We start from the raw sequence: 26,306 nt of genomic DNA on the forward strand, positions 1-26,306 counted from the left end.
TTTTCTGCCAACTCCTAAATCGTAGAATTGCACCGTGATTTATGCTAAAATGAGTTATAATTTAGGTTGCAACTAAGATTTAGCTACTTACAGATGGAGCTGCAACTTTTGGATTGCTTCATTTGTTTGTCCTAGTCTTGAGTTGCAATATAAGCTGCAACTAAAAAGTAAAACCATTAATTAAATTGCTTCGTGCTAGTAATGTGTTGCAACGTGAAATGTCACATAACGGGTCAGACGCGAATAAAGACGGACACCAAACTGGGAAGCCCCGTGCCCCATTTTTGGCGCTACTGCCGACCCGTTGCCAGCATCGTGCTCGCTTTCCACGCAACGGCAACAGCACGGTCATGGCGGGCCAGATCACTCCGTTTCTTCTCTATTTTCCTATTAGCTAGCTCGATCACGGCCAAGCTAGGTGATGGCTGATCTACCTGCTGTGGTGCGATGGTTGGTTGGTGCTTTCCGCCTGTGCCGTGCACTCACTACCCGGCCATGTGTACCCGGCGAGCGCAGGCTTCTTCCCCTTGGCCGCCTCCAAGAGCCAATCATTTGCTGGGGCGTGTCAGCGTCACCCTGGCCGGGACGGCCTGCCGACGATTCAGATAGGGCACAGCACGGCCTGGAATGGGAAGCCGCGAAGTGGAAGAAATCGTCTAATCGGTCCAAACCCATGAATCTCCAAGGGGGAAATATCTTTGCACGGTATGGTTAGAGGAGAAAATTTTCAGAGCGAAAGCATGTGTTGGTTAAAACCCATTTACTTTGCATGCAACACCATAGAAACGGCATGCATCGGTCAAAACGGTGTGCATGAAAGATATATTGGCAATTTAATACTCACTCCATACCAGTTTGTAAGTTCATTACGTGTTTTCATAAAAAACTAACCATTATTTTGATCAACAAAATATGAGATGCGTATAAATGATAAAAGTAAAACTATCGGAAACTTCTTTTCAATATGAATCCGATGATATAATTTGTGTGGCATACAGAGCATATCTTATGTTTTCTTAACCAATTAATGATCAAAGTTTTTTTTCTTTCAAAATATGTGTTGGCCTAATAAACGGGTACGGAGGTAGTACAAAATTTAACACAATTTATCGGTATAGCTCCAAAAGTGCTTTTACCCCTATAATCGGGTATGGAGGTAGCAGTTTTTGTTATATGTACGTCTGACAAATTTTGGCCTCCTTTCACATACAAAAGATATAAGATACCTTGTAAGATATAATCCGGTTTCGTGGCTTTATTAATTTAAAGCTTAGCTATGATCTTAAGTTTAAAAACATACAAAAGATGTAAGATACCTTGTAAAATTAAAACTTCTTGGGCTCCAAGTGATTATTTCCAGCAAGATGTTAGATCTTGCGATATGGGCCTTCACTATTCAAGTATTTGTAAAATTACGGAGCTATACATGCAAAATCAAATGTTTTAGTTTTATGGACTTATAACAAATGCAGGCATAGCTCTTTTTTAAGAAGGGATAGGAGACATCCCACATCAATTTTTATTTTTGAAAGAATAATAGCCTAAATTTACACCCATGAGAAAATAAATGTGTATTACTGGGTTGTACTTTCACTTCTACCTAACCAAGCGAGATGGCTCACGAAAAATTAAGATGGCGAGTGCAAGTTTACTTTCCCTCTATCAAGAAAAATCATATTTGTAGCCAATGAGAACCTCAACATGTTGTGTGCATACATAGGGAAAGTTAAGAAGCGAGCCTATCTCACTCGGTTAGGGTTGTGAATATATAACCCAACCATCCAGGTTTAAGTACCGATGAACACATTTTTTGGTTTTTATTATTTCAAAAGAGAGAAACAATTTAAGGGCTTCCCCTACTATATGTATTTCAAAAAGATACATAAGGCGGTTGTACCATCTGTCCATCACAAGGATTGAGCTTTAGACTGGTCTTTAGTTATTTCATAAAGATACAATTTTCCTTTAGCGATGTACTCCCTCCGTTACTTCTCATATAAGGCGTAGTAGTTTTTGGAAAAGTCAAACGTAACTAATTTTGACTAAGTTTTTAGAATAATATATTAGTATTCGCAATACCGAATTAGTATAATTTGATTGGTGATAAAATATATTTTTCATATTTAATTTATTTAGTATCTAATATATTGATATTTTTGTTAGAAACTTAGCCAAATATAGTAAAGTTTGACTTTTCATAAAAGGAATACACCATATAACGGAGAGAGTTAATTTCTTACAAAATGGCGCGAAAGTGAATATTAAGGGACATAATTAAATCTGTATTAACTTTGAAGCTGTAGCTTCCGTTCATATATATACTTGACTTTCTAGAATCCACATGACAAACTTTCCTGCAATAGACTAAAACTTAATTAAATGGACTATATGAGAAAATCATTAGGTAAAGTCATAAATCTTGAAGATGTTAAGGTGCAATAAATGTGAAATTCAAATATTTAAGAAAATATTTTTAAGAACCAGTCAAATATCTAAGACAGTTGGTTTTTCTCTAAAAATCATGCTAAATAATACTCCCTCCTGCCCATTTTATGTTGTGCATAATTTTCCGTGCAAGTCAAATTGTGCAAACTTTGACTAAAAATATAGATAATAATACAAAGATGTACCATATCAAATGCATATAATATGAAAATATATTTCATAACAATTCTAAAAATATTATTATTTTGTTGTATATGTTTATATTTTTATGAATATAGATGATTAAATTTTACGAAGTTTGACTTTAACCAAAGCTTATATGCAACATATGTTGGGACAGGAGTGAGTATATAGTACATAGTTTTTTTTGGCATTGACACCGTAAATTGTAATGTACCACCTCCGTACCATAATTTTTTTGTCGTTGTTTTAGTTTGAATTAAAATCACAACAAGAATTATCAGCCGAAGAGAGTATATTATACTATTATTTAGGACGATGAGTCAGTCCATATTCCGCAAAGATGCTAATTGCTCTCCCTTTCGGCCTATCGTTTTCATCAAGTTCATTTAAATATAAACTTAGAAGGGGTAGTTCAGCTGACTGTTCATGCATGATGCATCTTTGTGCCGGTAAACAATTATTGTCTCCGTACCTTCACAGAAATGATGTTGGTAAACGGGTTGCCTGCTTGACTTGACACCTTGCATGGGTGACGCGTGGCCTGTGCGCTGTGCACGTCAGGTGGACTGAGAGATCGAGCCAAGATATATGTATCAGGCGATCACGCGCAGTGGACCCGTTCCTCGCTGGCCAGTACTGGCATTCGTCCAGAGCTACCATCGGCATCATATGAAATTTCAGAAATTTTAAACCCCCTGTCGCATGCAGAATTTATTTTTTTTCGTTTAGTTTTTCTTTTAATTCCTTCTTCTAGTAAGAGAAATGTTTTAATTTCTGAAACAGCCAATAGAACTGCTTGCACGTTTCCACATCAATTATATACTATCGAGCCTTGTGGTTCATGAGCTTGCTATTTTATACACGAGCACAAACAGGTGTCCGAGGGAGCTGGAATACTGCATTCAAAAGTCCACGGGCAGGCAATCATACAAAGTCAGACACGATTCAGATTTCTTATAGTAGTACTAAGCGCAGCTAATACTCCATGCAAAAAAAAAAATGATGCTGCCGTTTACATGGAAGTCTTGTGATGATAATTCCATATAGTAACCCGGTACCCCCGTGTCACTCACGCCGGCGACGAGGGGAACCCTAGCCGCCGCCAACTTCGGGCCTCTCCCACGCTCCTCCCTCTTCTCGCTGCAGATGGATGGTGTCGCAGGCCGAAGGCCGACGCTGGTGGCGGGGCCTCCCTTCTCCCTTGCTCGAGGCTCTTGGCGCAAACTGATGGCCTTAGTTTTGGGTGCCACGTTCGACGAGGAGCGCAACAGCGTGGAGCTCCCGCGGTGGTGGGGTGTTTCGAGGTGGCGGTTCAAGCGGGGTCGATGGTGGCCGACGTTGCGCGATGAAAACCTACGTCTATTCATCGGTGTCGGCGCCGGAAGGGACCTGCGAGGTCGACAGTGACATGGACCGTCTTCTTCTCTGCAGCCTACTAGCTCGTCCTGAATAAAGGTGGTTGGTCCTACTATTCTTAGGGCACGATATGCTTCATGTCAGTCTCCTCGATCTAGACGCCGACATGTTCTTGTCTTTCTCTCTGAGATCTCCACTGATTCGCGCATGGTGCCAATGGATATCTACATCGAAATCGATCTACTCGTGTGCACCCTTACCTTCGGCCAATGTGGCTTCATGAGGGTGTGACACGAAGGTTCGCTTTCTTGTCAGTGCTATGGTACATGTCTTAATATAGATTTCCATGACACGGTGAGTGGTCAAGAAAGTGTTTGTGGCTGTGCGATCGGAGGCTTGCAATGGCCCAAAGGGGTTTTGATTGGGCTGAAGACTTGCGGCACATGTTATTTCTGTGTGTCGGGTATTGATGACTTGCAACACCAACCTAGGTAAGTAGGGGCGGCATCATATGTGGACAACATTTTGGTGGTGCTCCTCGTGTACCGAGCCACGATTTCCAGTGCGAAAGCCTAATATTTGTTCTTCATTGGTTGTACCTAGCAATAGCCTTACAGAAAGCATTATTTTGGGAACTCGGTCTTCCTCTAGGGCGAAAACTCAAGATCTTTGATCGGACAACGACAATATCTGTGCATTGTTTCCTTCTTAGAGGCATCACTTTTGGAGAACCTCTTTACTGGTTCGGTGTTGTATTTGGTAGAAGTTAGAGTGTTTCTGTTTTTTTTTTTGTGTGGGGAAGGTGTTGTTGTTGCGAGTGTTTCATCACCACGGCAAGGTATTTGTTTTATACTTCTTTCTTTTTTACTTTTGTTCTTAGGTATGTGCATTTTAAGTCCTTTGACAACTTGTTGGTGCAGAGGGCATTTTTTGTTTATAGAAAAAACATGGAAGTCTTGTGTCGGAAGGCTGGCCGATCGAAGTGTGTTTCCAGCTAACTTAACTTGCCAATTCTCTCTCTCTTTTTTACAAAATGGAGGCAGTTGCTACACCAGTTCCAGTTCTAATTCAATACTAGTACAAAGTAATTTAGGGGCTTGACCAATCAGAAATCATGGGCATCTAGAGGCACGTTGCTGGTCCAGGGCTTCTGTTATATTCAATCGAGTAAAGAATAAGTCACCTTAGAGTAGACATTCCTCTTCCCTAATTGTTTGTTAACGATCGTAATCACAGATTGTCGATCACACGATATTTATCGTCCATCACTTCACAGCGTCGACACGTACGGAATTACCCATCCACATCTCCAGGTAGGACCAAGATAGCTGGTTAGAGATGCACCCACCACCTAGGATGCATGAGGATAAGGATTAAGGAAGAAGGGCCGAAAAGGTCTCTTAATTACTTACTGCCCACCCAGTTGACTAGCGACCACAACAGAAAATAGAGCATACTGATGTAACAGGAAAGAACATGCTAACAAACTAAGCAAGCATAATTTTCTTACTCCACGCTTGAAATGACTTCATCGATGGCGTAGAATTGTACGAAGAAAATTAAACATACCAATACAAACAAAAGTTCTCCTAACATAGCCAAAAGTTACCAAGGTGCTCTGAATTAGTCGTCCCGATCTCACCTTTTGCATCTCGACTTCTCCTGTTCAGTTTCGAGGCGCTACTCACAACTTGTGATGTCAAGTGACATCATAGGTTTTCTAAAATACCCATTTTTATTTTGAAATTTGTGCACCAATCCCTACAAGTATAAGGCAATATAAAGCTCGGACATCATATGCTCCGCGCCAAGCATCGCTAGTACTCACATCACTTTGGTGAATTAACGACGTCACTAGACCAAAATTATAGCAATGCCCGGTGGACCTTCACTATGTAGGCGTCCTCCACCAGCGCAACACTGCTATACAAAAAACACAACATAACATGGAAAAAACTTAACCTAAGATGCCCACTTAGTGGTATGAAATTTATGCACCAATACGTATAAGTATAGTGTAATGCTCCAACATCATAAGCTCCAACGCCTAGCATCGCCACTGTTCCCATCCCTTCGGTGAAGAAACATCGCGAGACCAAAATGATGGTGATATCCATGGGACTTTCACTATGTAGTGCCACCTCTACTAACACATTAGCACCGACATAAAGAACACAACTTAACATGAAAAATAGTTAATCTACAAGTCACAATGTTTAGTCGGGTACCTTGCCTTTGACACCACACCAACCACTGGAGGCGATGAAACTCATGCGGCGACTAGGGTTTCCTGTGTGGCTTATTATTGCACGGACCATCGCTTATATGTTTTGTTTGATCAAACTCTACCCATACATGCTCTGTCACAATTATTTGTGTCATATCACACTGTCCAAAATTAAATAAGACTGCGGTCACAAGAGCCTAAACAAGATTTCTAGTCATTATGTACTTGTACAAATTGCATTGCGGATGACTAGACTCCTTTATTTTTTAATAACAAATGGTGATGTACGGGGTGGTGTAATCCTACCACCGTGGTTTAAATCCTGGACCTAACATGTGTGCTTGCATTACCTGGATTTATTTCAGGATTTAACCGGCGATATTTTTGTAGAGATACATGGCGTTCCCATCAATCTCGTTTATTGTGAGATGTGCTTTGTGTTAAAAAAAGAAACTAAGTATCTACTTCATCCGTCCCAGTTCATAGGGCTTGCGCGTATCCACAGGTTAACAGTTTGGCCAACATAATATCAAATGTACAATACAAGAATTATATTATTAAAAAGTAGGACATCTAAGCTTTGTAATGATATATATCTTATAATATATATCTTCTCTTATGTTGATCAAATTTACGATCTAAAAATAAGCTAATGCCATATAAACCGAGACAGAGAGTGGTGTTGATTCAGAAATAGCTCTCTTTTTTATAAAGGGGATATTAATTACACCCCAGCCTTTGCAACAACTCAACACCCTAATTCATAAATAGTTACCACTAGGTTAACTGAGTATTGAAAAAGTAACACCCCTAGTACTGAAAGTTGCTTTGGCAAAAGAAATACTGTATATACTGTATGCCAAATGCTCGCGTGCAACTGGAACAAGTAAGGGCATGCCCAATGCATAGTCCTAGGGGTGTTGCCTCACACCTTTAACTAGGTTCGGGTGGTCCAAAGTAGGTTTGGATGAGGAGGCAGCCTCTTCATCAGGAGGCAACCTCTTCAGCCATAAAGTGAAAAATGTGAGAGAGAAAGAGAAAAACCAAATCAGCTTTTGAGAGAAAGACATATTAATGGGACCATAACATGGCATGCATATGTCAAAAGTTTTATCCAAGCCTAGTTGGACAGCTGCCTCCATTGCTCATGCCCTAAGGCAGCGACCACTGACCGTCGAAGCAAAGAAAAACGCAGGAAAAAGGAGTGGGCACTGGATTCTTTCCTCACGAGAAAAAGCGAAGCCAAAGCAGAGGAGAGGAGGGCAAGCTAGCAGGAGGAGGAGGGCACTAGTTAATAGCGGCAATAATTGTCTGGGCATCGGGAATCCCATCGCCGCAGCATTTTTCCATCTCCTAGCGCTGAATTCCAAGAGATCTCGTCTCTCTCCTCCGTCCTTCTTCCTCCACCTTGCTGCCTCCATTTGGTGCGCCGCCGGCCGAGCGAGCGGGTGGTGCAAGTTGCAGCGGAATTGGAACACGGGGCTGCCTTTTTTCCAGAGAGAGAAGCAGCTTATTTCTTCTTCTTCTTCTCCTTCTTCTCTCGGCTGCTTTTTGCGCTGCGGGGCCGCCGCTTTTCGGCCTCCTTTCTTCCCATTGGAGCGTACAAAGCTGGACGGCACCATTTAAAGGAGGAGCCGGAGGAGGAGGAGATCGAGCCAAACCCCAAAGAGAGAGCACCACCTCCACCTCCAGCTCACGCACCATCACTAGTGCCGCTGCACTGCACTCTCAACGCAATTTGGATCACGCCGCGTCTGCCTCTTGGCGGTTCCTTCCCGCCGCAGCTACCGCGAGGACCGACGGCCGGAAGAACGGAGGTGCGTTTCTTGACTCACTTAGCTGCGCGCTCAAGCCAGCATCTTTTGATTCGGTAGGATCCGATCAGCTCGCTGCTCGCGTACAAAGGTGGTTTCTTGATCTGGGTAGTGTACCTCAAAGCGCTAGCAGTCAGATGGTCAATAAGGGCGAGGAGGGATTCTGGCTTCTGAGCGGGGGGCTTCGGCGTGCACTTCGATGTGGAAAGCGAGTCCTTGGGGCGGGTGGGTTGGGTGCTCGGCACGCACTCCTATGTGCGCCGCCGTCTTTCGTGCAATCATCGTTGCTTGATTTGCCTTTCTTCCTTTCGCTTCAAGTCTTTATCTAGTATCATTGCTGCTGCCTGCTTCTTCTCTTCCCCAGTACCAAGAGCAGAGCAGATTAGCGTCTCCTCTCGTGCTGCCTGGAGCTGAGTTCGGCTTCTGTTTTCTCCTTTTGAACTCTGTTGTCGCTGTACATGTAGTACGGATTTCTCCTCTCCCCCGAGCAGATTATCCCTGTACGGATTTGATTGGTATGTGTGCCTCTGAATTAATTGCTCTATTGGCTTGCTTGAGCCCTGCCAGAAACCTCTAGCCCTGTCTTGTTTCGCGAATTAGAATTACTACTCCTTAACTGGGTTCTGCTATGTGGTAAGCATGATTAAGGCTTGTTTAGTTTGATTCCGCTGCCAACTCATGTACATGTACCAGTCCCATCGACTACGCGGTGCAATCATTAATCTCTGCTGTGAGCTGCTGCTTAATCAGTGGGTTTAGATATTTGACCCCACCTACTAAAGTTTGAGCTTTGCTCAAGACCTTCCTTATCAGGGTCGCATCAAAGTTTTCTACACGCTGCTTAAATATCAAAGAACATAATTAAATGCTACTCTCCAGGCTGATTGTTAGTAGTATTATCTTATTTCTCAAGCTCTTCAGTTCTGAATTTCTTGTGTGACCAATAGTAGCTGAAAGGTCATATTTTTTTTGTATTAAACTGCAAGCTTAATTTTGATTTGATTTGATTAGCTTAGCTGATTACAACATTGCAACAGATGTTGTGTTCTACTCTAACACTTTTATATTTTCTATAAGAAATGATAATAAGATTGCTTCCTTCATGTTTTTTTTTTGCAGGAAGTGTAGCGTGCAAGATTCTCAAATCTGGGTAGTGGGTAGACTTTGATCTGGTTTTATTAAAGCTTTGGAAAATATCATTTATTTTGGATGGCATCCATGCTTACTTTGATGAGTTTGTGGAGCCCTGGATGCGAAATTCACCGAGGCTGCGCTTAAGTGGAAATGTAACTTGTGCTACACACCATTTGTTTCCTCACTGAAGAAGAAAGTTTCAGGAGGTAACAAAGCCAAGTGTTCTTCTGAAACTTGGTGATCGGTTTGTGAGGCTGAAGCGAGAGCAACAAATTTCATCTGGCATGCAGATGTCAAGAGATCCTAACCACTACGGCGTATTTCCGCAGTCATTCTACGGCCAGCATGTGGTTTCATTTCAGACAAGTGCAATTACCAACGGGCCAGGAGCCATGCCGGTCTGCCTGGACACTTCCAGTGGGATGAATGGTAATCTGGCGATGTTGAACACTACATCTTCGACGGTTGTATCCACTGGTTCACCCAACATGATTTCTGATTCTAGCCAGAGCCTCAAGTATGGAGGACCAATGGCTGTGGAGTGGTCATACCCCGAGTTACAGATGTTGAACGATGGCCTTCATAAGTATGTCTTCTGCCTTTTTTATGTAAAATTACTGTTTTATCGCATTCATAAAAAAGAGACATTTTATCACATGTATAGTGTAAACTTTATTCTTGTAGCTTAACATTAAGATATACTATACTTGGCAAGTGACACCGGAGGCCGAGATACTTATGTTGGCTATATTGTTTCAGAATAATGAGTGTTTATTATGTTAGTGTGCCAAGATAACCAGAAGTTGTCCATTGATCTTACTTATTAAGATGAATATATCAAGTTTGCTAGAGTACAATGGCATGCGTTTATTTGTTCGAAAGCATAGTTCACATCTCTTTATCTTTGAAACAAAAGGAGTTCACTTTGTTTGTGAGCTTATTGTAATAAGTTCTGTTTTCTTAATTGTTTGGCAATCAGTGATATTTCTAATAATGTATCGTTGTGTGCACTGGTGATGAAATTATCAGGTATGCAAGTGTACCGGGAATCATGAAGTATATCAAGATAGCAGCTATGTTGCCAGAGAAGACAGTAAGAGATGTTGCCATGAGATGCCAGTGGATGGCGGTTAGTACCCAATTCATCTGATCTACTTTTTTCTTAAGATCCACTTATGCTTATCCATTCTCTAATTAATGTTTTCGAGGTAAAGGAATATGTGGCCCTGTAACAACTTGTGGATGGGGACTAACAGTAGTTTATACTTATTGGCTGTCAGGATGATGTCACTAAAATTCCACTAAAACAGTGCCGCATATGTGAGAGTAGATCATGCATAGATACACTTTGTCCACATCGATATACTATAGTGGTCTATTATGGTCTATAAAGTTAGTGTGCTCTGAGCTGGTGCGCCTAAGTATCCTTTTGTGCTGCCATCCCACGGATTTACATTTGTATTAGTCTAGTGTATACTAAAATATTATTAGTAGAGCTGTGCCTTTCACATTGCTAGCAATAGTTGTGTCTCTAGTAACATCCTGAAAATGCTATCTAATCAAAAGTTGGTCATCTTGTCTTTTTTGACAAAAGCACGTATAACTATTAAAAGTGTAATATATTTGGTCAGTGGGTATAACTGATACAGTATCACATAAGATACGTTGATCAGTGACGAGTATCCAGCCATGCCAAACTTGATAGCGTTCTGCCTTGTAAATAAGATAGCTGTCATGTAAAACATAAATAAATCATGAAGCACTCAAAAATCGTTTCACATTGTGTTGAAAAGAGGCAGAAGAACATAAGCATTGAGCTTTATGTCATTAAGTAATTATGTATCTATAATCATGTAATCATGTACTGAGAATGATGTTTACAAGAAATCGTTTCACAAGATCTTATTCTGCAGGAACATGTAATCATGTACAGCAAATGATGTTTACCTTTTTCATTATCTGTAATAGTAATAATTGGATCTTTTTACAGGAAAAACAAAATACTAGAAGGCGGAGGACTGAAGAACATTATGTTGGAAGGAAGATTAAAGACAGAAAGGTATTAATCCTTAGCTGTTACATAAAATATTTGCCTTGCAGGAGGCAATTTCTGTACTGACCCCTGAGAGGCAAGTGCTACTTTTGGAAATACTTGTGAAAACCATGTTTTTGAGTGTCAAATATATTTAAAAAATCACTATATATATATATGCTAATGATGTGAGATGTTGCAAAGATGGTCTTTTCAAGAACTTCTGTCTATCGGTGGTTTTTAATTAGCTAGGACGTAAATGCGAAATAAGATTTCCTTTAAAATTGAAGATGACAAGTGTTTTTATGAATCTTCTGTCTGGTGCTCATCAAGGCTATATCTCAGGACAAAATGGTGGAGTCCTCATTGCGGACTATGAACCGCCCTGTTCAGATAGACCCCAGAGGTTCTTCCTTTGCAGCAGGTAATACCAGTTGATAACTGATTTTTGTAGATACAGTGTGATTGATTGCATTATATTTTTATCCTTTAGGTGCATTATCATGTTATGTTGATTATGTGTTGAGGTCTGAAGTATTCCAAGTAACTTTAGGCCTTTGAGAAACAATTCATGCATTTTGTTGCAACATACGCATGACTCTGAGACATTCGTTATGGTTTCTGGTATTCCCATTCTCAGTGAGCTAAGGATGCTTTCTGACTTGTAATGGTTAACATATTAGCCATTTACCAAAGCTTTGATGCAATTATTACCTTCATTGATTACTCATTTGAAACAAGTTTAACTATAAATTTGGTTAACAAAATATGAGATATGCCACAAAATTATCCGTTGATTCGTATTCAAAAATGTTTCAATATAATTTTTGTGATATATATCTTATATTTTATTGACCAAATTAGTAGTCAACTATTCCATTAATCCGTATGGGGTATGTATGTGCTGAACTACTTAATTCCAATTACACACAAACTCAATTACTTTTTTCTGGTATATGTATATTTGAATGAACTAGAACTTTTTCCACTTCTCAATAGAAGCATATACAGTTATCCCCCGTTGACCAACATGATCTAATGATAGGTCGTATTCTGCCCTCTAGTTTATTTAAAAAATATAATAATCCGTTCCATCCTCTGACCATGTGTCTGTTTTTCGCTCTGCAGCCTCTGACATTGACCGTGCTATGCTAAATGTATTGGAAGAAAATGCTCAACTTCTCAATCAAATAGAAGCAAATATTTTAACGTCACAGGTTGGTATTTTTTATGTATGATTAGAGTGATCTTCGTGTCCCCCCTTGATTTCTTGTGCACGGGAGCATTGTTTATGCAGGAATAAAATTCATTTTCAATATTAATGATCCCTTGCAGGCTCAGAACAACATTGATCTTTTCAACCGTACAAGAAGAAACATCAATGATCTTCTTCAAAGGTATAATAGGTCACTTAAAAGGCACAGATCTAGAGCTGTGGAATTAGTACCCATGATATTCTAATAAGATGCTTTCTATGAACAGCATGAGCCAAATACCTGGAATAATGAGCAAGATGCCTAGGTTGCCTGTTTCAGTGGATGAAAAGCTTGCTAGTTACCTTCTCCCTGGTGTAAATTTGGTAAATTTTCTACCGTACCTACGACAACTCTCTGCAGTTCAGACCGCTAAGTTTGAGCAACCAATATCTTATAGCTTCTGAAGTACTAGAATTATGAATCTAAATATCTAGGGGAAAATCTAGTGTATTGTTAGCTTAAAATGCTTCCAAAGAATTTAGCAGACATTGGCATCACACTGAAAACATATATCCAAATACTCACATATGGGAATAATTACTTGGGTGCTGACAGTAGGGTTGTTACCAATCCTTAATCCAAAATAGTTCATGTCAAGTATACAAAGCTAAAGTGACTAGTTCTTTCTATGATTACTAAGTGTTCTTCAATGAGATAAAGACATAAGCAAAAGAATAAACTTGTTAAGTATTGTACTCCCCTTCCTAGCAGATAGTATACTGAAAATTCCCACTCCTGATGTCCTTATTATTTTCATTGAAGGGCCAAGTTTTTGGCAGCTACCTGAAAGAGGAGCCAAGAGGATGGTAACTGGTAAGCCCTGCAAGATGTCTACTCAATTCTCAGAAATAGATGAAATATTCGGGGGAGCCATTTACCTCGGTTTCTGCGTGGAAAAGCAAGAGGTGAAAGAAGCATCCTTCTTTTCCTACCTGAAATCTGGAGGAAGTAATGGGAGCCATACTGCGCTGGGTGCCTTCAAGTACAACGTTCAAGTGAAAAGTATATATAATATTAGTGATTGAAAGTAGTGAGGGTTTTCGCAATTGCAGTTTTCCTCATGCTGTTGCACATATTTGATTCTTTTTGGTTTTATCCAATGGTGTCTTTGGCTCAACAGCTAGTGATGATCTTAACAGAGGTTTAGTACAGAGACTTGATATGAATAATTAGCAGGAAAAGCCTTTTTGCCACTTACAAGGTAAACCCTTCTGTGTGTGATGCAAGCTCCCGTGTTAATCTTCACTGGATGTGCCGAGTATGATGAAAACAGCAAAACTGATGCAGAAACCTCGTATGATACTGGAGAACCTCGGAAGATAAAGCACACCATTCAGCGTCAGCCTAGATTTCTGAAATGCTTCTACGTGATTCACTCACTGCAAGGCCATTCTCCATAGTATGAGTTAGGATTTGAGCATCTTTTCACGGTTGAGTTCGGCATGATTACTATTTTATCATTGAGGCATACTGAAAATCTGTTGAACTGCATGAGACATGAATACAACTGAACTGCTGCGGTGTAGACTTGGGTTATTGCCTGTACTTTTTTTGGTTCTCCTGTTGTTTTTCTAGGCTTGTTCAGTCAAACGACAAGAATATGGTCTATATGCAATGTGAATATGTGATATATGAAGTAGGAGTACCAGAAAGGTGAAATCTTGAAGCAGTCTGATCGATTGGTCCTATAGGTCCGAGTGAGACATCTAGTAGTACCTTCTTGGTCGTTAAGATAAAAATCATAAGGATAGAACACTTAGAATCTAACTTTTTGATTCAACAGAACTTTGTTTTTTCTTTTTGAGAAGGGGATATCCCTAGAACTTTGTTATACTGATCGTTTTGAATGTCGGTGGATCAAAAAAATTCGCTTCAGATCCCCTTCTCGAAGAATCCTGACAATGTACACTTCAAGCATTTAAATTCTCAATGCAACATACTATGTATTCTGGACTCAGTAAATTACAATTGTGACAATTTCTTGAAGTTTCGAGATTTTGCACTGTTCACTTTTGTCATCTTTTGCTGATACTAGAATACAGGGTCTTTTGAATTTGCACTTTTGTCATCTTTTGCTGAGACCAGAATACGAGGTTTTCTGTATTCAAAATTTGCACACAGGTAAAATACATCATTGATACATCCTGTTTATTTTCGGGATATTTTTGAAACTTCAAAACCGAGATTCCAAATTTTCTAAAAAGGGCTACCTGTCGCCTGTGCTCTAGAACGCAGATTTCGTTTCTCCTAGAGCGCAATAGTCGAAGATGGTGAATTGGCCGAACTAGTACTGTAGTACGAACTGGAGTTACCTGCCACTGCCATAGATCTTACGACAACAAATTATTATATCTGCTACAACTCAATTCCATATAATACAAATTAAGAAGAAAACATGCATTTTTTTTTTCTGGGGACATAACACGGGTAGCTCGTATTTCTCTTGCTTTGCTTCAGCCATAGAGGTACTCGCCTCATGTATATACACAGGTGCTCCCGCTACTGCTCAGATGGAGAATGGGAAATGCCCATGCGAGCTTCAGGCACATCGATTCCTTACATGGGAGTCACGACATACTCATCCTTTTGCAAGAGTTTCAAGCACGCATCCATTCTTTCCTCCGTAGGATGTTACAATGTTAACCCTGCTTCATAACATCACATGGTAGTGCAGCGCAATGCAGCAGGGCAGGGGCATATGGAACGAGAACTATGAACCCAGCATGCTACTGTGGCGGAGCAAGAGCTGCGACCACCTCCCGGAGAGCCTCGGCGGTGTCGTTGTAGCACATCTTCATGACAGAGATGCTTCTGCTGGTCACCGCATCGCCTAGCTGCCATTTGTCCAGGAGCAGTTTTATGTCAAAGCATCAAACACGTCCACAAAGTAAACAAACTGAGCTGACCACGTTTGTGTCTTCACCGGTTTAGTTTAGTGTGCACAACAAGGACTCAACTACGAAAGCTTGAGATTTTCATGTTTGACCATGACTAGTCTGCTGCATTGCTAGTCAACTAATGAGAATAAAACGCATTGGACAATGGACATGTATTTATTGGGTGATCTGTGTCAAGAACCATAGCAACTTCCTAAAGGGGCAGAAGCATTGATCTACAATCTAGAGACATCCAGAAGATCTGATTAGTCTTTATTTTACCAGATGATGTGGTAAACCGAGGCTGAGAAGGTTCTCAAATCTCAGGAGTACTATTCTCAGGTACTATACTGACAGCTGAAACTTACTAACAGTGGAACTCTCAAGGAGCAATTTGAAGTGGAGTTAACTTTCCATGGATACTGGTTATGATAGTTCAGGAACACCACATTAAGAAGTTGCTACATAATATGAAGGCAATTCTCAAACAATGAACAACACTAATTGATCACTACCATGTGTGTGGTGGAAACTAGATATGGTATTTCTTTCTAAGATTGAATCGTAGGTTTTCAATATTAAACTTAATATAGTAAATTTTACGCGCACACATGTCAGGTGCCTTGGTAAGAATTTTGTACAATAATTGACATGTGCTGTCTTTCCGTTACAGGTAAATCATCTTGTTTTCTTGCAAGAAATCTAGTAATGATTTAGGAGAAGCAAACGATCGATCACCTCATCCATGCAGTAGAAGAATTTGTTGGCGAGGAGGGTGAGCGCCTTCCTGCGCTCATCGTTCTCGCTTCGGGAGATCACACGGCTCAGATCAATATACAAGAAGGTGGCCTTCAGCCGGATGTCCCTCAAGACCAAGTCCCATGAGTCATCGTCTAGATCAGTCGCCAGATCCTCCTCCATCGACAGAAGTTGGCCGGCGCAGTTCTTGATCCGGCAGACGCACCCTTTCAGCTCCATCCCTCCATCCATTCCTGCCCCTGTGCTGTGTAGTTCCCTTCCCCCTGCTTGCATATGACAAAATATCAGAGCCAATGATGTGGATGTATTTATGGAAAGGCAAAAAGAAACTGATTCTTGGAGCATGTCTAGAAGCAACAGATGTCAGCATGTGCATCAGGGGAAAGAGGGCGTGTAATGCAGCAAGGGGCAAAGTGGTCAGTACAGAACACTAGAAGGTTGGTTAAGGATGAGACCTTTCTGAATGTTGCTGGGCATATTAAGACAAAGCGAAGAGAAGAAAAGGGAAAGCGGAATTTGGCTACCTTGCCCCCCTCTTCAGATATCAAGAAGGTGGCACGAATTCTCCCCAAAAAAAAAAGACTACAGAAACAAACAAACTCCAAATTATAAAGGCAACCAATGATTTGCAAATAATAGGTGGTAATAGCAGGCTTCTCCATTTAAAATTCCGAAAGGATTCTTAAGTTGTGTGCTTACTAAGAAATTCACATGTGTCATATTTACAATTAACTTCTCGATGTTTATTGTACTCTGGACAAAGTTGTATGGAACTATGTTTGTCCAATCTTCAATCTTTGACCGATAATTAAATGCTGACAGGTTTGAATGTGGCTCCACCATAGGGTTTTGCAATTCGATACTAGTATTTTGTTAATATTTGTATACACAAAGTACATAAAACTCCACAAAGTTTAGACGGATTGGCCCCACAGGGGGCTCCGCTACTATTTTTACGACCTCATGAGAATGACAGTTTCACCTGCTTATCAAATGTGGAACATGGGCGGAAAGCACAAATCTTTACTCTAAAGTAGTACTAGTTCGCATGAAGTGACAGTAACAATCAACTAGAAAGATGTGAAGACCAAAATGTTTCAAATGTTTAGGTCATCATTGACCCATAAACAGAAGTTATGTTGAGCAGTCAAAAGGAAGATGGGTTTGACAATGTCAATGAGAGGGGCCACAGAAAGGTAGAGTGATTTAGCTGCTAGAAACATGCAATGTATCATAGAAAGGCGGAGTACAGAACTAGAGACTCCTTCACCCAGATTGAAGTGGAAGAGGAACCGAATGATCAATCTGATTTAAATAAAGATGGTTACGAGGATCAGATATTCAGATTAAGTGCTGTGTAATTACTCTACATTCAGTTGATTCCTCCAGATTTATTCCGAGCCTCGCGCAATCTCCCAATTTCCTCACCAAAACATCTTGGCCCAACTGAAACTTCTCGGGAAAGCTTATAGTTGACTAACGGCAGCTCTAGATTGCTACGACCACGTTGAGCACGAAGGATGATTCGTAAATAAGAAGAGCAACAAGACAAAAAGGCAGCTGGGTAAGCGCAGAAAACTAAAGCGTGCTTTACGCAATGAAGAAACGAGCATTTCCTCCGGATTCTAGAAAAGAAGCGTTTCTCACTTGAAAACTGAACCCAATCGAGTCTTGATCAGACGGGATGGCCCGATCGGAATCGGCTGGTTCCAGATCACGACGATAGAGAAACCACCGACATTAGAAGCGAAGCAACACAGATTCCCCCCAACATTGGTTATTATTCCACTGCACTTACCACGAATCAAATCAGGTTCTTCGCAGCCCCCTCCTGCGGACTGCGGTCCTCCCACTCTCCTTCCGCGATAGAAGCCAAGAAACAGGGCCAAGAATCTATCGGCGGGAGCCGTGGCCCCACGGGAAAGACAAAAGATCTTGAAAAGATGGGAAACGAGGGGAAATTATCTTCAAAAGATCTTCAACGACGAAGGGGAAACAAAGCGAGGAAGCTCTCGCTGTTCTTGAGGCCTGAAAAGTATTTTTCTTGCCCCCTTACTTATTTTTCCTTTATTAAAAGGGTCGAGCGATATAATAATCACCAAGACTAAATGCGGTGTACAGGAAACGGCTATTCCAGCTTAGAGCAATCAAAGTTTACTGTTAATACTGTTAATCTAAAAGAATCGGGTACTACGGGAAATAGTACGAACAAACAAGCAGCAGGGAGAACAGGGAGGATGTGTGTGCGTTTATTTGCAGCGTACCTGACGACGATACCTCGACGGCGTGGGTAAAAGAGGAGTCCTCGTCGGAGGAGAGGGGATGGTGTTTCTGTTCTTGCGCGGCGTCCTAGGTACGAATGCTGCTGATCTACCCTTTACCCCGGCCGAGCCTAGGCTGCCTCTGCCTGGGCGTGAGTTTTATATGCTCCTACTAGTCTGTAGACGCCGCCAACCTATCTCAATTCTCAAACACGGAAAAGGTCTAGATTATCTATCTGAGAGGCGGGCGGCGATGCAATTGCAAAGCCTTCCTGTTTGATTGTGTGTGCATCTAGTGATCTAGATTTGGTGCTTGAGTTGATGGGGACTCGGCTGACGCGTCCTGGTCGATTGTGGAATCCGTTTGGGTCGATTTCGGGTGACTGTTCCTGTTCCAGTCAATTCAGGTCATCTCTAATTTTTTCCCACAAAGTTGGGACTTGATTTCAGAGCAGGTAGGACTGGGATCCACATGTAAACCAAAACCAAACAACGTTTGGATCGTCGGGAAAGAAACCCAGACGACAAAGCTCGGCGAACCCCCAAATGCAGTACTACAGTAGCAGGGAATAATGGTGGCCAGCCACCGAACATCTGGCGCGACGAGGAGGGGAATCGTCGGACGCGGTGTCGAGGCCGGACCATGCCACGCCACCTGGGACTGGGAGGGACGAACCCTTGACCAGCCCCGTCAGCTACGTCTGCTTAAACCAGATTCAGAGGCTGTCTGTCACGGTACAGTCTGCTTCACCATCCCCATAGTGTATATGAGATAAATGTATGCATTTTGATTAAGGTCGTATTTTATGGTTACGATTCTATCAGATATGTCTTTTTGATTCCGTCTAAAATGGATTTTACGATATAGACGTTTATGACCTTCCCTCTATGCCTTGCGATAATGATTTCTCTGGAATTACAGCCTTTATCACAACGGTACCGTTCATGGATCAAATTATTTCGTGGATTGAATTTTACTTACCTGTCTACGGGTGGCGAAATCCCACTCCATGCCGCTGCTAATCTCATCGGGGCTCGTCCTGAAACCATCTCGCCGTCTTGTATTCTTCTTCGTAGAATCAATCAAAGTCATATCGAGTACTTGGACTCGGCCAACGGAGAAAGTACAGCGGTCTAACCTGTCGCTGCTTCGCCACATACATACAGACATACAGTACGGTGCTGCACGTCCAACCGTTACAGGAGGCCGTGCCAAACAAGCGAGTCTGGTCATCTGATCTGATGGCATGCCACCATACCCTCCACAGCTAGGAAGTGCCAGAAAAGTGCCACGCCTAAGAAGATTGTATTACTCCATTGGCAACCAAGATGAAAACATCGCTAGAATGCTGTGCTTAGGAATAATGTGTTACTCGGAGGAAACGAAATGCTATCAAGGTTACACACATGATAATGATGATGATGATGATGATGATGATGAAAGGCCGTGAACATAAAGGTCCGAACAACTGTCAAAATTTCCCAAGTTCCAAGTCTCCGTCCGAGCAACTGCATACAAATATGGGTACAATAGAAGCATCGACCAATATCTATGTTTTACACCACCACCATTTTTTTTCAACGTTTACCCAACTCCAACTCACCTGCTCGCCTCCATCTCATGGGTCAAACCTCATCTTATCAGGTACTCCGTAGAAGTCTCCGGCTGCAAACAAAACTCATCCACTCAAGGATGGACGCTGGCTAAAAAAATATTGTACTGGGTTGCTGTGGATCATACACTCGCTATTTCATAATTTACAACAGTGATATATCTGCGGCTCGGACCAGTTCAAACAAATCTGAACTAATTTCACATAGATCGGCTGTAATAGTGCGGGCCATCAACTTGCCTCCACTTCCTGCTTCTCTGCATGTTCTTCCTTTGGTGATTCCTGCGCTGCAGCCATCTTAATCAATTCACTTTCCACTACTGAGCTGGTAGCAGATATTCCTTCAGCACGGTGCAGCTGGGGTCGAATGGCCTGAGTTGGAGCCCGAGTATTGTCCCGCGGAGTGCTTTGATGCGTTTAGTGCGTTGCAATGTGGGCAATAGTATGTAATGTGTGGGTAATCTTCCTTCCGGGCCAAGCCTGCACGTTAGCATGTTATTATTAGTAGGTAACAACACATCCATTATTTCTAGGATCTTCTTACTAATGCACAAGGTGAAGAGAATAGAGAGTTTAGCTTACCATTATGCATATGGCAATTGCCACAGATCAAAGCGTACGACTGTGATGGGTCCTCTCCCACAAGTAAGGCGGCGATTTTTGCAATCCATCCACCATCGCTTGCCCCTGAGCCTTGATAATGTTCTACAACCCTTGGAGGCTGTGCGTTTTCCAGGCCAGCACCAAGATTTGCACTAGATTCAGCCCCTTGTGCCATTGTGCTTCCAGTCCTGCTGCCTCTTAAATTGGGTTGCTTCCTGTTTCTCAGCCCATCTGATGGCAATATCTCAGCATTCTTGCTCATAACCACTGCTGCATCCAAATTTGGTTCTTCCCCAAGATGTATTTTTAGGCCAGAATCCGCCCCCAGCTTAGATGCCAAAACTGAAGCAGCAGCAGCTTTTGCAGCTGGGTCGAGATCATATTTCTGCACATGTGCATACACTTTGTCATTATTTAGAATCAATGTGGCAATGCCATGATAAAATTATATTCCAACATAATAGTGAACTCAATAGCTTGAGTAATGGCCACTGACCTGGATAAGCTGTTGGGTAAGGTAATAATTTGTCCGCTCTTTCAGCTCATCAATCTTGGATTTCCTCTCAGCTCTCAACTTTTCAAGTGTTTTCTCGTCTTTCCGCTCAACTGCAAACACAGGGAAGTAATTTAATGATACTAACAAGGTGTACTGATAAGATGTTAAATCGAAAATAAGACCATATTGCTACAGTATAGCAAGATACTGTAGTTGTAAAGATTCTTCATGGCAAAAAGAATGTAATCCAAATCTCCAACATAAAACATGTCAAGCAATTATGCAACTATCATTATTTGTTGATCCCTTCCTCTTTTGACAGCTTATTGATCCTTTGTTGGTGATACAACAGTTCTGGTGCTAAGAACTTGGCAAATTTATCTTGTCATTGTGCAACATAATATAAGATGATTAACTTGCTAAGACTTCAATAAACTTGGCAATAAAGCTAAGGAATAACTCGCTCTTACATTTCCCCCTTTAGATTGTTTTCGGATAAAACTGACAATGAAGCTGATTATAGCAAAAAAAAAAACTACAATAAACTTGACAATAAAGCCTAGGAATAAAGGGTTCACGCTTTCTAAAAAAAACACCATGAAGCTGGTTATAACACAAACTAGTGGTTCCATTTTGGATAGATAGGAACCAGGGGAACAATAACCTCCTTTGTGGCTTATTTACACTAATCTAAGTCCCAAACAATTCAAAACACACTTTAACTGCCATCAAATTTAAGAATGTCAATAGAAAATAGTAAACAAATCAGCATGCCAAACAAATTCCCAACTCCATATCATAAAGTATAAACATAAATGCTTGAAATATCGGCAATGTATTACAATCTCTGAGGTCAGACCCCAGAACAATCCTTTACTTCAGGACAATAAATATAGGAAAGTCCGATAAAATAAAAGTAAACCGAACACCTATGAGGCTCTGATAAGATTGCATAAAAGCAGAAGTGCGAAGACTAGTATTTCTGCAGTCAACAAGAAACACCACACATACAAAAGATGTGCAAAAGGTGAAAAACATAATTGTGTTGCAAGTGCATACATATATTGTGGATTGTTTTATGCAGCATACTTATCAGAAATGAAAAAAATAATGAATGCTTGCTGAATTATTATAAACTGAAGCCAGAAACTTATCAATAATATTGGCCCCAGCATCCAAGGGATTAGTACAATTTGAGACACACTCTGACCGCCATCAAATTTCAGAATGTCAATAGAAACAATAATAAAATCAGCATCCCGGACAAATCGGAAACCCCATATTATAAGGTATAATCATAAATTCTTGAAAAATCAGCTACATATTACAATCACTGAAGTCAGAGTGTCAGACCCCAGAAAAATCCTTTACCGCAGGGCACAAATTCTAGGAAAGTCAGGTAAAATAAAAGTAAACCTAACACCTCTGAGGCTCTGATAAGATCGCATACAAGAAAAATGCGCACAGACTGGTATTGCGGAGACACACTAGAAACACCACAAATACAAAATATGTGCAAGAACGTAGGAAAAAACTGTGTTGCCAGTGTATAAATATATTTTGGATTGCTTTGTGCAGTGTACATGTCAGAAATGAAAAGAATGGATGCTCACTGAATTATTTTAAACTAAAGCCAGAAACTTTAAGAATAAAATTGACCCCAGCATCCAGGGATTAGTACGATTCTCTGACGAATATGAACATGTTGTTGATTGGTAGCAAGAAGCCAACATAGTGCCTCATACTTAACAAAATTGAATGTAAATGTATTGTTTAAAAATAGTACTCCCTCCTTCTAAAAGTAGGCATCTCAACTTTTTCTAGATACGGATGTATCTATAACAAAACTAAGACTAAATTTTAGACGGAGGGAGTATTATATTACCACAGCAATGCATTACTCGCTAAAAATAATTAAAAATTAAAAGAAACATTGAAATATTGGGATTTCTAAATACAAAATGTTCTGACAGGAGTTTGAAGATACTTACGCATCCTTGTGAAGTTTACAACTGCCAAATACAGCACAGAAGATACGGCAGGCAGAACAAACATAGGCAGAACTCGAATTGCCCTGGTTTGCCAAGTTAGATCCTCATCTCTTGTCATCATGATAGCATAAGCAACAGCCACAACCTGAGAACAGGACCGAACTATTAATCTCATGCACAAATTGCCTGCTGGGTATATGGAGTGCAAAAAAGGAACTTCAGTTGTAAGATGATTGTAACCTGCAAAGTGCATGACTCAATAATTCACATAGGCAGAGGAGGAACATAGAGGTAAACAGGCTAAAGGTCCCCAAAGCAGGATCTCAGAACAGCTTAATCGAAAAGTAATGTTTTCCTTTTCGGTTGATACTTGATGCTCAATAAAAAAAAAATCAACTATCCTACTACTTACTGTTATTCCAATCAAAATCTGAAATACACCAAGGTGCAACTAGAGTACAGCATAATGTTTTTCCTGTAAACACACACACACACACACACACACAGGTTTCCAAAACACCTGCTTCTTATATGCATTAATTAACAATTTAAGCATACATTAATTTGCACTTTGAAAATCAGCAACACACGTCCGAAACTTTAGCGCAAGTGCACAAAAGGCTCACAGAAACTTGGCAAATTGAGCAGACGCAACATTCTTATGATACTAATAATTAGATAGAAACTACAAGAGGAATTCACAAGTAGCATTGGATATTGATCACGGATATCTGAGGGAACAAACAATTAGAGCAAACATTTATTTATGCATCTATTCCCACTGAGAAGAGTAACTCTAGAGTCAAGGACTGGAAAATGGCAGTGTAAACACTGTGCTCACTTCATTCCAATAAAGTCGTTTCCCTTTTAGCCTCCGTGGAAAATAAAACAGTACCATATCATGCTACCACACGTCGCACGGATACACGGGGAGAGAAAAAGGAAACTGCCTCCGAGGTTTGATGCACAAACAGCGAAATCTGCTAGCGTTAACAGATGGAATGGGCACGAAATCCAGGAACAGGCATATATGTACAGACGCTACAGCAGATCATCTCGGGAGAATCTGCGCAGTAATAATAATTTCCTGAAGGAAAAGGAGAGGGAGGGGGGGATTTGGTGTGCAGCAGGTACCTCCGCGAGCACGGACAGGACGATGATGTTCCTTACGGTGCGTCGCGAGAACTGCGTCCGTCGCCGCATCCTGGCGTGCACGGAGGCCTCCTCCTTGGAGAGGTACTGCAGGCGCTTCTCGTAGTCCTCGCGGCCGCCGAAGAGGCCGCGCCACATCCGCCCCAGCACCCCTCCCTTCTTCGCCGTGGTGGTGGTGGTGGTGGGCTTCTCCTCCTCCTTCCCCTTCCCGTCCGCCCCCTCCGGCGCCGGGGAGGCCATTGGCCGGATCTGCGCTGCGCGGCGCGGGGCGCGGGATCCGGTGGGTCGGGCGCCACGCGACGGGGGACGGGGGACCGACGGGACGGGACTGGCCTCCTCGCTGGCTCTCGAGAGAAGTCTTTTTGGTGATGAATCGGCGTGCGTCCGACTGGGGGCAGATGGAAGGAAACGAACGCGAACGCGCACGCGTCCAGCCAGTGGAACCAACTCGTGCCGTGCCGAATGCCCGTTACGGATTCGCCGGTCTCGGCTCGGCGAAATCAACGGTGTCGATCGAGCGCGACCGGATCGCACCAAAGTTTCGCACGGTCGGCAAGCAAAGCTGTGCATCTTTGGGTAGCTTGCTTCGCGAAGAGGGGGAATGTGAATTTGCGCAGCGTGTGCACGCCTCGTCGACCGTCGTGGCTGCCTGCCTTTGGGCCGGGGGAAGGAGCGAGTCAACACGCACGGCAAGGTATGAAGGTAACGAGGCCACCTGCTCCGAGCTACCGGCACCGGAGAGGAGTGGGATCTGTTTGGACGCTTCTCCCCCACGCGTCGACCATCATGCCTCCATGTTCCTCCATCGACGTTGCCGGCCCGCGCATTTGAAAAACCAAGCCCAAGGACCGCTGGGAAATCCAACTGGCCTTGTACCGTAGATAGTTTTCATGTGCTACTAGTTACAGGGATCACATCGATCCTAGCTAAGGGCATCTCCAGCGGCGCGACGCAAACGGACGCTTAGCGACCGTTTGCGTCCGGCGTGATCGGAAATGCGTCTGAGGCCTGTTCCAGCAGGGCGACGCAAAGTGACCGGGCCGTCCGCGGAGACGCAAACCTGGCCCCCAAATATGCGCCAGGTTTGCGTCTCCGACGCTCGGCGGTTGCACGGAGCGTCCGCTCGCGTCCCCACGGGCCCTCATGTCAGCGATCTAGGTTCGATCGGCCTCGAATTCACAACCGCCGGCGACCAACCGCCGCAATGGAGCGCCGAACCACCGCGGAAGAGCAACCGCCGGCCTCTTCGTTTTACGTGCCGCTGTTATCCGCGCACATTATAACCCCCGCGTCTACGGTAATTCAAGTTCAACCGCCTCCTTCTTCATCCTCTTTTCTTCTTCTCCAACACCGGCAAGTCATGAGCGACTACACGCTGCCGTCCGACTCAGAGAGCGAGGGCAAGTCGCCCGGATTCCTGCAATGGTGGGAATCGTCGGCGACGCCAAGCGATCCGGGCTCCACGCCCAGCTACCCTACCTCCACACCGAGTGAGGACGAGGAGGAGGGAGGCGGCAATGGCGGCGAAGGCCGGGAGGAGGACGGAGGCGGCGCCGCCGGCCGACGCCGACGACGAGGAGGAGGGCCGGGAGGAGGAGGAGGACTCCGACAGCAAGTTCGCCCGATTGGAGGCGCAGGAGGCGGCGGACGACAAGGCGGCGGCAAGGAAGAAGTCCGGGCGCCGGCGCGGGCGGCGCGTCGTCGTCCGTTCACCGACGACGACGACGAAGACGCCATTTCTTCCAGTTTCAAGTCCTCGACGGGCGCTTCGTCCTCCAGTTCCGACGACGAGGTGACAAGCAAGAGGCGGAGGAGTTTCCGCGACGACGACGACGCAGGGCCTTCGAACAAGAAGGCCAAAAAAATAGTTTTAGTTTATATGTTTTTAAATTTCTTCTTATTTGTATTTTAAATATGTTTGAATCTAGTCGATTGACGTATCCGGTTAATTGTTTAGGCTATAATCTATTCGATTGGACCAACATGACATCATGAGTACATTTTTCGCGTTTAAAACTTTATCATTCAACTATAAACTGTAAAGAAGTAGCAAAAAAAACAGTTGCATGTCCAAAATGCGTCGGACCGCTGGAGGTAGCCCCCGACGC

At 42.5% G+C, this 26,306-nt stretch overlaps 3 protein-coding genes across 5 annotated transcripts; 1 reads left to right on the forward strand and 2 right to left on the reverse strand.

Annotated features, from left to right (window-relative positions):
* Positions 1 to 7,473: 7,473 nt before the first annotated feature.
* Positions 7,474 to 13,644, forward strand: LOC124692539. 2 transcript variants are annotated; one of them, XM_047225936.1, is made up of 9 exons: positions 7,474 to 8,028; positions 9,145 to 9,745; positions 10,189 to 10,288; positions 11,150 to 11,218; positions 11,525 to 11,615; positions 12,320 to 12,408; positions 12,527 to 12,588; positions 12,674 to 12,770; positions 13,210 to 13,644. In XM_047225936.1, the coding sequence occupies exons 2-9, from the start codon at positions 9,444 to 9,446 to the stop codon at positions 13,255 to 13,257; spliced, it is 858 nt and encodes a 285-aa protein (XP_047081892.1). In that variant the 5' UTR covers positions 7,474 to 8,028; positions 9,145 to 9,443; the 3' UTR covers positions 13,258 to 13,644. The 2 variants fall into 2 exon arrangements, with proteins under 2 accessions (XP_047081892.1, XP_047081893.1); XM_047225937.1 differs by having other exon boundaries at positions 7,476 to 8,028; positions 11,537 to 11,615.
* Positions 13,645 to 14,722: 1,078 nt separating this feature from the next.
* On the reverse strand, positions 14,723 to 18,540 carry LOC124687609 (photosynthetic NDH subunit of lumenal location 3, chloroplastic-like). Of its 2 annotated transcripts, none has more exons than XM_047221383.1 (3): positions 18,347 to 18,540; positions 16,062 to 16,345; positions 14,723 to 15,281 (listed from the first exon to the last, which is right to left on the reverse strand). In XM_047221383.1, the coding sequence occupies exons 2-3, from the start codon at positions 16,311 to 16,313 to the stop codon at positions 15,174 to 15,176; spliced, it is 360 nt and encodes a 119-aa protein (XP_047077339.1). In that variant the 5' UTR covers positions 16,314 to 16,345; positions 18,347 to 18,540; the 3' UTR covers positions 14,723 to 15,173. The 2 variants fall into 2 exon arrangements, with proteins under 2 accessions (XP_047077339.1, XP_047077340.1); XM_047221384.1 differs by having other exon boundaries at positions 16,062 to 16,348.
* A 1,470-nt stretch (positions 18,541 to 20,010) lies between these two features.
* On the reverse strand, positions 20,011 to 24,389 carry LOC124692540 (uncharacterized protein At2g24330-like). Its single transcript, XM_047225938.1, has 5 exons — positions 24,181 to 24,389; positions 23,047 to 23,191; positions 21,056 to 21,165; positions 20,539 to 20,944; positions 20,011 to 20,436 (listed from the first exon to the last, which is right to left on the reverse strand). The coding sequence occupies exons 1-5, from the start codon at positions 24,334 to 24,336 to the stop codon at positions 20,300 to 20,302; spliced, it is 954 nt and encodes a 317-aa protein (XP_047081894.1). The 5' UTR covers positions 24,337 to 24,389; the 3' UTR covers positions 20,011 to 20,299.
* Positions 24,390 to 26,306: the final 1,917 nt, after the last annotated feature.

Source organism: Lolium rigidum, chromosome 2 (genome assembly GCF_022539505.1).
Source record: "Lolium rigidum isolate FL_2022 chromosome 2, APGP_CSIRO_Lrig_0.1, whole genome shotgun sequence".
NCBI classification, from domain to species: domain Eukaryota; kingdom Viridiplantae; phylum Streptophyta; class Magnoliopsida; order Poales; family Poaceae; genus Lolium; species Lolium rigidum.